The sequence below is a fragment of the Mauremys mutica genome, chromosome 5 (assembly GCF_020497125.1).
Source record: "Mauremys mutica isolate MM-2020 ecotype Southern chromosome 5, ASM2049712v1, whole genome shotgun sequence".
Lineage (NCBI taxonomy): Eukaryota > Metazoa > Chordata > Testudines > Geoemydidae > Mauremys > Mauremys mutica.
The window spans coordinates 43,902,330-43,911,306 of record NC_059076.1 but is presented as its reverse complement, the minus strand read 5'-3'; the positions used below and the strand labels follow the sequence as shown (position 1 = coordinate 43,911,306).

At 46.8% G+C, this 8,977-nt stretch overlaps 1 protein-coding gene across 1 annotated transcript; it reads right to left on the bottom strand.

Moving 5' to 3' along the window:
* Positions 1-428: 428 nt before the first annotated feature.
* RPL7L1 (ribosomal protein L7 like 1) lies at positions 429-8,513 on the bottom strand. Its single transcript, XM_045018962.1, has 7 exons — positions 8,329-8,513; positions 7,933-8,041; positions 5,711-5,874; positions 5,374-5,511; positions 4,975-5,084; positions 4,136-4,348; positions 429-3,727 (listed from the first exon to the last, which is right to left on the bottom strand). Exons 1-6 carry the CDS (start codon positions 8,496-8,498, stop codon positions 4,140-4,142), a joined length of 900 nt encoding a protein of 299 aa, XP_044874897.1. The 5' UTR covers positions 8,499-8,513; the 3' UTR covers positions 429-3,727; positions 4,136-4,139.
* Between the last annotated feature and the right edge of the window lie 464 nt (positions 8,514-8,977).

Sequence of the window (8,977 nt, the reverse complement as noted above, 5' to 3'; positions counted from 1 at the left end):
GTGGCAGCCCCAGTTACCTGACCCCTGTTTTGCCTTCAAAAGGGGGCAGCATGGACCCCAGCCACTAGGCTGCGCTTTCCCACTCGGGGAGGGGGAGTTAGATGGACTCCGGCCATTGGGCTGCACTGCCCTAGGGACACACTGCATGGACTCCAGCTACTAGGCTGCATTATCCCACTCAGGGAGAGGCAATATACAGACTTTGGCCATTGGACCACACTGTGCTGACTACTGGGGGGGTGGGGTATAAACAGACATAGGAGTAGAGAGGTGGGGTTACTACTCGTCCCTCCCCAACTCAATGGGTTGATGAGGTACAAAACCAGCCACATGGCCTCAGAGTGCAGCCACTAACTCTTGGTGGTGGCCACGCTGACAATTTTACCTAAAATTCTTAATTAACTTTAGGAAAAAAAATGCACATATAATGTCCAAATCATTGTAATTTATTTATGTGGGGGCTTTCAGACTAATAAATATACAATGGTCTCTATTCTTTCCTGGACCAAACAGAATAGAAACACAAAAGGTATTTTGCATGTTCTTGTATTTGTTTGTTTTGCTTTTTTGGTTGCTTTAAAAAAAAAAAAAAAAGAACTTGCTAGCTAGTAAGTCTGCTGCTGTGAAAAGCCCCAGGAAAAATTAAGCCCTGGATGGGGAGGTATGGAGGGTGAGCCTGGGACCAGAGCCAGGTATCATGTGGATGGAGCCTAATCCATGTTGGTTCTGGCAGCTGCTGGTCATGCTTGGGGAGTGCATCTCCTGTGCCCTGTAACTGCAGGAAGATTCAAACCTGGAACCCCCAGTTTGTAAACAAAGAAGCTCTATCACTTGAGACAAAAAATAAGGGCCCACACATGCACACCCAAACTCAATTTACTCAGCTTGTCTCAGCTGACAATTACTCTCTGCTTTTTTTAGATGCTGTGGCAGTTCCTTTTCACAATAGTTCTTTCTCCTTCATATAAGTGACTGAGTCATGATAAATCCTGCCATGTTTCAATGTTCAAAAATACATAGATGTAAATGATATTGTTCTGCTAGTAAATTAGCCAGAGTGAGAATTTATGCCTGCAGTGACCCACTGGTTGAATCAGAGTCCCATTGATTGACCTGTGGCTGAGAATATGGAGGATCAAGATGTATTGAAATACAGAGTAAAATCTGAATGCTGGGTTAGATATTTTGTTAATTACATATGATCTAAAAAATCAGATTCTTGCTTGGTTTCTCTGTTGGAGTTCTCTACATGTGTGGTATAAATATGCATTCCTCTAGACTAAGAATTTTACTGAAAACTTTTTAGTCCAAGGAAAATCCAGATAACCTCTTAAAGGTGATTTGCAAAGCTTTTCTGCATTTGTTCACTTTAGTTTACAATATCCATGGTCTAGGAAGATCCACTTCTGTTTGATTTTTATCAAACACCCTGCTTTCATGATTTAAAAATAAAGGAGCTTCAATACTTGCCCTACGGAATCCCAAGACAGAGTTTCTTAGGCTCAGCTCCCTGCTTTCATCACTGCTGTCTGCATAATAATCAGATGCAAACACCATTGCCCTGTCTCACTCTTTAATACATTACTGCCTTCGACCCAAGGGTAGGAGGCAAAAAGCCTCAGACTAAGGGCTTTAACTGATATAATTTTAAATCAATGTAGATAAATCAGTGTAAAAAGGATGCATGGACACTGATTTAAACCAGGTTTATTTTGTTTTATCCTAAACTGATAAACCACTCAATGTGAAAGCACATCCACCCAGGAATTTGCATCAGTTTAAGAACTAATTTAAGTTAAACTCATGCAAATTCCCCATGTGGACATGTTTAGAGCAGTTAACATTATAGCTTACTAATTTAACACATCCATGAGGTTTCTGATGGAACTATTTAACAGAAAATGAAATTACAAGTGGCTAAGGCCTATGTCACGTGTGGAAGAAGAAATAAAACAAAAGTTTTTGTCTTTAAAAAAGTTACATGCTATATGACAGTAATAGAAAAATTCAAAAGCTTTACAGGTCACCTTTAACACTTCAAGTAGAGGAAATCTGCATTATAGGAGTAAGGCATACCATAAAAAAAAGGTCAAATTTCTTCACTTGTTCTTATGCAGCCATAGCAATACTCCAGTGTTTTTATCCATATATTTCAAATATAATTGTTCTCATTTTACATATTGGGAAACTGAGGCACAGAGAGGAACCAAATTACCCAAGACTACAAAGTAAGTCAGATGGGAGAAAATACAATTCTCCTTACTGAGTCTAGCATACACTGACCAATGCTGTTCCCTAAGATCTTGCAAGACTTAAGTCAAACCCAAGAGTTGAATTACTTACTGCCCAATACAAGCCTTCAATAAGATCTGCACAAGAACTCTTTTCTATTAGCGGGAGAAAAAATTAACACATCCACTTTGAGAGGAATTGAAAACAGATGTACTACCAATATCACTTCATTTTCAGCCTATGACAAATCTATTCATACCCTAATATTTGTTCCCAAAGTTATGTGAAAAGGTCATTTTTACTGAAGTGCAGCGGTCTCTTCCCTCCTCTTTTCACACACTTTAACACCATCATTTGCTTCCCTTCCAAATGGCAACTGCAGCAGCAAGACATGGTCAGAAGACTTCCTTTGCAAATGACTGCAAAACAGCATAGGTACTCCTCTCCAAGGAGTGTAATCCCACTTAGTTTCATACTGCAATCAGAGCACCGCTTTCCAATTTCTTCTGCCACTACTAGTTAGGTTTAAGGATATTCAATTCTCATGTTCAGTACAGGCAGAAGCTCAGTTTTACTAAAGAAAACTGCCCTCCTGAATTCCTCTCTCCTGCTTGTTGATTTATTAAACATATAGTAACCTCAAATTACAGCGGAGTTTGATAATTTATTTGAAAATCACTGAGTAAGAAAGGACTTCTTTACAGTTTTAATCAATGAGGTAAAAGGTCAAATAAGATTTCCTTTCCTGGAAATGGTGAGTCCCTGTAAAGTCTGATTTAGGAGAATCTAAAAGGCATCATGTGATCAAGCAGCAGCAGATCACCACTTTTGCAGTGGGCTAAACATGGTCTGGTTATTTCAGAAATTATAGAACCTCTATTAGTTTTACTGCTAGCAGCTTGCTCAGCAACAGCGACTGAGGGATGTATTTACAATACACTTCTCAGCCTTAACTGTGCATCCGGAAGGATAAACTTCTTACCAGGCGATTGTGATACTAAGGGAAATTGGTAGCTGGAGGAAAGTGCAGCATCACTAGAGACAAACTGATTCAGTTTGGGAGGGCTGAATCACAAGATCCTTAGGCACAAGTCAGCTGCAATGAAGGATTAAATAATGGCAAAGGAACCCCCATCTTCCAAACCCCTTGTTTGCAGGTACAAGTTCATTCCAAAGGACAGATCCTTCAAAAGAAAGATGGTATAAAACCAACAATAGTAAAAATTTGTTTTAGTGATGCGTTTCATCAGATGTACAGGGAAGCTCTGCTCCCCGCAAGTTCAAGTCACTTTTTGCTCACATTTGATAGCAATTTGACTTCTTCCTGGAGAAGGAACAGTACTAAATCCATCTCCTTCATGCATGATATTTCCTTGAAGGCAGAAGAAGTTAGCAGATAGGAGATGTAATGTCACATTGCTCAGTTCCAACAGTCTGCGAGAACAAACGTACAGCTTGGAGCAGGAGACAAAAACCTAAAATCCTTATATGGACCCTAGATGACAAGAAGGAAGAGAGATATCAGCTTTGTTAAGAGCATCACAAGTACCAAAAGTGTCTGGCTTCTAAGGAAGAGTTCAGTGAGACTGCTGATGTCTAAAGGAAAATAGTGGCAAACCTAAGAAATATCAATCCAGTGCTGTCTTATTTATAGGGTACCCAGAAGAGTTGTAAGTGCTTTGCATGCAATCTAAATATCTCCACATTGACAAGCTGCTAGCTTTTCACTCCAAGAGCTCCAATTTCCCACTGCTCTGACAGTCATTTCTGTACAATCAACAATCAAGTATGAGGCCAGTGCAAAAAAAATATTTCTTATTTTTAAGAAATAGATGGTATGAATAATTTGCAGAACCCACAGCCATCAGCACTCTGGTACATGAAGGAAATAACCACTCCTCACCTGACTAGTTCAGCTGACGTATGAGCTTGTTGATTCCCTCGCCTCGGTACCCAGGTTCACCTATCTCCTTGACGAAACCCACTTTATTACGTGCAGCATGGCGAGCAACAGAGAGATGAAATGGCCATAAGAAGTTAGTGATTTCTCGGAAATGCTTCCCAGCTGAATAAATTTCATGAATAAGATCTTCCAGGCAAATAATATCAAACTTTCCTGCGGGAGGAAGGGCATAAATAAATAAGGAGATGCACAACTATAAAATCCTTCTGCACCTCACCAGTCTACCCTCACATTTCCACACAAATATTTCCATCTTCTCTCAATGAGTCGCAGTCTCCCCATATATCACAAACCATTTAAGTCACAGACCCAAACCTAAGTTCCATGTAAGCTGCACAGCAGCCTATTTAGCACCATGCAGGTGCTCAATGAACCCTCCCGGGGACCAGCTGGGGAAGGGGCACCCCTCCCCCAGGCCCCAACCTGCCGTGACTGGGGCAGCCCAGCCCTGCTGCGGCCAGGGCACCCCTTCTGGTGCCAGGAAAGGGGCACCTATCTTGCAGCCCCAGCCCGAGAGCTGGGGAGAGTCCTCTCACTCCAGAGCCCTCACACCCCTGCACCCCAACCTTGTGCCCCAGCCCTGAGCACCTCCCACACTCAGAACCCCTCGGCCCCACCACATTCATTTTATTATGTACACCAATATGAAGGTTGTGTGTCACACATCGCCTCCATATTGGTGCATATAACAAAATTCATTCTTCATACAGGTAGAAAAATTAGAGGGAAAACTGGTCCCCACTTCCTTCAGTTCACTGCTTTTAGGTCCTCTTCCTCACCTAGATGCTCCTCTATCAGAGTGTTGTCTGTCAAAGGAACCCTCTTCTTGTTGATCTTTGCTTGACCTCGTTTCAGGATGAGCTCTCGTACAGATTTCAGATTGGGATGTCTGTACAAAATCAAATACCTGGTTGTTACTGAGGGAGGTATTAAGAGTGCAGCAGAGTTAACCAAGGGGCTCTTCTACACCACTGTCATGCCACAGAATAAGTAGTGCTAGTATTTGAAGCATATTTAGAGAAAAGGGTCCCAACACCTTTTTTAGATATCAAGACACCAAAGTTGAGAACTGAATTGAAAGAGTTAACTAACCAAGAGGAAAATAACTACATAAAAAAGCCACTATGAATAATATTTACAGTTTACCACTGTATTTTGAAAATCAGAGGATTACTCACCCCCATGCTACATAGGGCTCTACAGTGCGCAGCATCTTCAGTGAGGATGGAGTCAGTTTAATGAATGTGCCGCTGAAAATCTTCCTCAACCGCAGCATCTGTATCACCCTCCGCACCCTTAGGCTCACCCCTTTAATCCTGAATTAGAGAAAACACACTGGTAAGTGTACTTCTCCCACGCAGGCATCACCCCACGATCACTTGCAGGGGGCTGTATCTTGATAACCCCCACCTTCTCCTTTCCACTGCAGGAGGTGTAGACCAGGAAATGAGCCCGGGCAAGTACAGAGGAAACCAGCAAAAGGAAGGAGATGGTATAAAAGAAGAAGTTCCTTACTCTGCAATCCGTACAACAAAGGCCAACTTGGGGCCCTGAGGTAGAACCATTTGGCCAGGCTTCTGTTCCATGCGCTTCAGCCGGACATCATCTCTATGTTTGCGCCGTGAATCTCGAACAAATGTCTCAATACGTTTGAACTGTATCTGCTTCCCCTTCTGGTGCTAAATACAGAAAGATGGGAGATGATCAGCTCTATCAGAAGGTGTAGATGGCCCCCACCGTGGGCCAGCCTCTTGCGGCCGCGGGCCGGCCTTCTGTGTCCCCCATTTGCGGGCCGGCCTTGCAGCCCAGTACAGACCTAGTCATTAGCTACAATTCATGAGGAGCCAGCCTACTGAACCTTTTACCTGAGCAAATTAGGAAAATGTATGAGAAGAAGTGCAGAACATATACCTGAACACTCAATCTGTCAGCAATGCAGCTAAGCATGACTGAGAAACTAAATGGAACCCTGTGCAGCCTGAAGTGAACAGGGCTCCCCAGCTAAATATACTGCAAGACCAACCCATGGAAAGCCATAGGTCAGCAACAATCCAAAAAGCCAAAAACCTTTTTTCCATTGAAAAATGCATATTTGGATTGACCAAAACATTTCACAAATTTGTGCTGATTTTGGCAAGTTATTTCAGTCAAAACAAAAAAAGAAACATAGTGGAAATGTCCAAAATCCCTGGTTTTGATTTTGAGGGCTAGATCACACACCAAAAATGGAGAAGCAAGATGTGGTGGTCCCTAATAACCTTGAGCTCATATGGAATGTAGGAGTCCTAGGTTCAAATCCCTGCTATGGAGCATGTCCCGCTCACAAGTTGGTGCTCTAATCCAGTGGTTTTCAAACTGCAGGTCACGACCCAGTACAAGGTCACAGCGGCTCTGGTCAGCACCACCGCCCAGGCCGTTAAAAGTCCCGTTAGTGGTGCTGCCCGGTTAAGGCAGGCTAGTTCCTACCTGTTCTGACACCACGCTGCACCCCGGAAGTGGCCAGCAGCAGGTCCAACTCGTAGGCAGTGTGGGGGCATGGGGCTCTGCGAGCTGCACCCACCCCGTGGCTCCACTGGGAGGGAAGGGCCCAGTTCCTGCAGGCAAGAGCCACACAGAGCTACTTGCACATCTCCGCCTAGGAGCCGGACCTGCTGCTGGCCACTTCCGGGGCGCAGCATATTCTGCGGTGCCAGGACAGGCAAGAAGCCTGCCTTAGCACCACCGCTGACCGGGAGCCGCCTGAGGCAAGCCTGTTCCCCAGCCCTCTTCCCCAGCTCTGAATGTCCCTCCCCCCCCATGCCCCTCCATCACGGGCATCAAAATTTTTCTTCCACTGTGTCACCAGAAAAAAAGTTTGAAAACCACTGCTCTAATCAATTACTCATTCTCTGTCCCAATTAATAATTATTTCATACAAAGTAAGAACAGGAGAGACTGAGATAGCCACTCCAGAAAACCCACTAGCTGGAGATTATGGCACTCACTTGGAAGATGAGAGATCTGGAGTTCAAATCCCTGACCCAAATCAGGCAGACTGAGGTACTAACCCTGGATTTCCCACATCCTGGGCAAGTGCTCTAGCTACTGGGCATGGGGGCGCGGAAGAAAAAAATATTACTCCCTACTCTGTTTATCCTTGAGAAATGATTGCTTAGGCATGTAACTCCAGGAGAGATCATGACTGCTAATCCTGAGCAGAGATAAGCCCAGATTTAGGAGCCTAAGTCCCTTAGAGGGGTGGGGCTTCTGTGCAACCTGTGAGTTCTCTACAGACCACAAGTAACTAGTCCATACACCACATTCTGGGAACCAAACATGTTTTCTGCAACACTTCTTTGTCCAGTGCAGACAGGTTTTGGTTGGCAATTCAGCTTGGTACTACAACTAGGTAAACTACACATAAAATCCCCAGGCCACAGATACATATAGCAATTACAAGAGCCATCCCCGGCTCCCTTGCAGCAATCCCATATCCTGTGCGTTAGCAGCGGTGCCTCTTCCCACATCTACACCCCGCCACTGCAACCCCACGCCCCCAACTCCTAAACTACAGAAACGCTCGGAGCCTTTTCCATAGGCAATAACCCACAGAAGTGCCGCCCCCGCCTCGCACGGGGAACGTGCTTTAGTAGCCTCCACCTCAGGGACGAGCTGCAGAGGCACGAGAAAAGGTGCAGCGGCTCCGGCCGGCCGGCCCCGGGGGGAGCGCAGGGTGCCTGCAGGCGCAGGGCTCCTACCTTCCTCTTTTCCAGCAGCGCCTGCTTTGCCTGGGTGGCCTTGAGGGCCTGATACGCCTTCCGCTTCTTCAGCAAGTTCTCCGGCACCAGGGGGATCTTCCTTCTGGGCCTAGCGCAAGAGAACACGGCAAGCGAGACCCGTCACCGCGCCGGGCCGGGCCGGGCGGGGAGGCGAGTCCGGCTCAGCGCTTCCCAAGCTACGGGCCGGGCCGGGCCGCTACGGGACCGCCTGCCCCGCTCCCGCCCGCGGGGACCCACCGCGCACGTGCGTCCCCTCCCGCCGCCCCAACGGCACAGAGACACCCCCCCCTTCTCGGTAGCGCTCCGGGGCCCGCCCTCCCCGGGGATGGAAACGGATCCTCCCTGCCAGCCCCCGCTCGCAAATTAACCACTCACTCCGGCTCCGCCATGGGGCCTCCTGCGCCGGAGTCTGGCGTCACGCCGCTAGTGCGCATGCGGCTACGTTGCCAACGAGCACCGCGCCGTACACCCAGAGAGGCGCCGCCATCACTGCGCATGCGTCCGTCTACCGCCGCCAGCGGCCTCTCTAGCTCCCCTGAAAGCATAGACGCCGTCTCTATGGTGTGGCGGTGACTGCGGGCCGGGCAGGGAGCGGGGTGGTTTCCTGCCGAGCTGGGGGACGCGTTCCGCCGTCCGCCTCGCGCTGGGGCTCCGCGTGCCCCGGGAGCGGCGCTGGGCCGCGTCTGAGGCCTGGCAGCGCATAAGGGCTTCAAAAACAACACCAGCGAGCATGGGGCTGGGATAAAAAACTCGTGAGACTTGGTGATCTCCTATGGGGGAGAAAGTGCAGCCCGAGAAGACTGAACTACTGCTCTTAACATGCCTGGAAACCTACAGGACCGGTCCTTCCAGGTATCAACCCAAGCATCAGCTGCTACTCCCCTCCTGCTCAGGAGGGATACAAGTAGCTAAGAGGAAAAAGTTCTGTGAGATTTGTAAGGCAATTGCAGACACTAGTGTAGGCATTCCGACAGGAACGTCAGCCCCTTCAAAAATCATGCAATTGGCTTAAAAATCATGAAAT

Bases quoted from the DNA above. Each gene is read 5' to 3' on its own strand.
- RPL7L1 (XM_045018962.1), bottom strand. From the start codon at position 8,498: ATGCTTTCAGGGGAGCTAGAGAGGCCGCTGGCGGCGGTAGACGGACGC. The intron at 5,512-5,710 runs GTAAGGAACTTC...TCTCTAATTCAG, and splicing joins TTTGTTGTACGGATTGCAGA to GATTAAAGGGGTGAGCCTAA. The intron at 4,349-4,974 runs GTGAGGAAGAGG...TTCCTCCCGCAG, and splicing joins TCTGATAGAGGAGCATCTAG to GAAAGTTTGATATTATTTGC.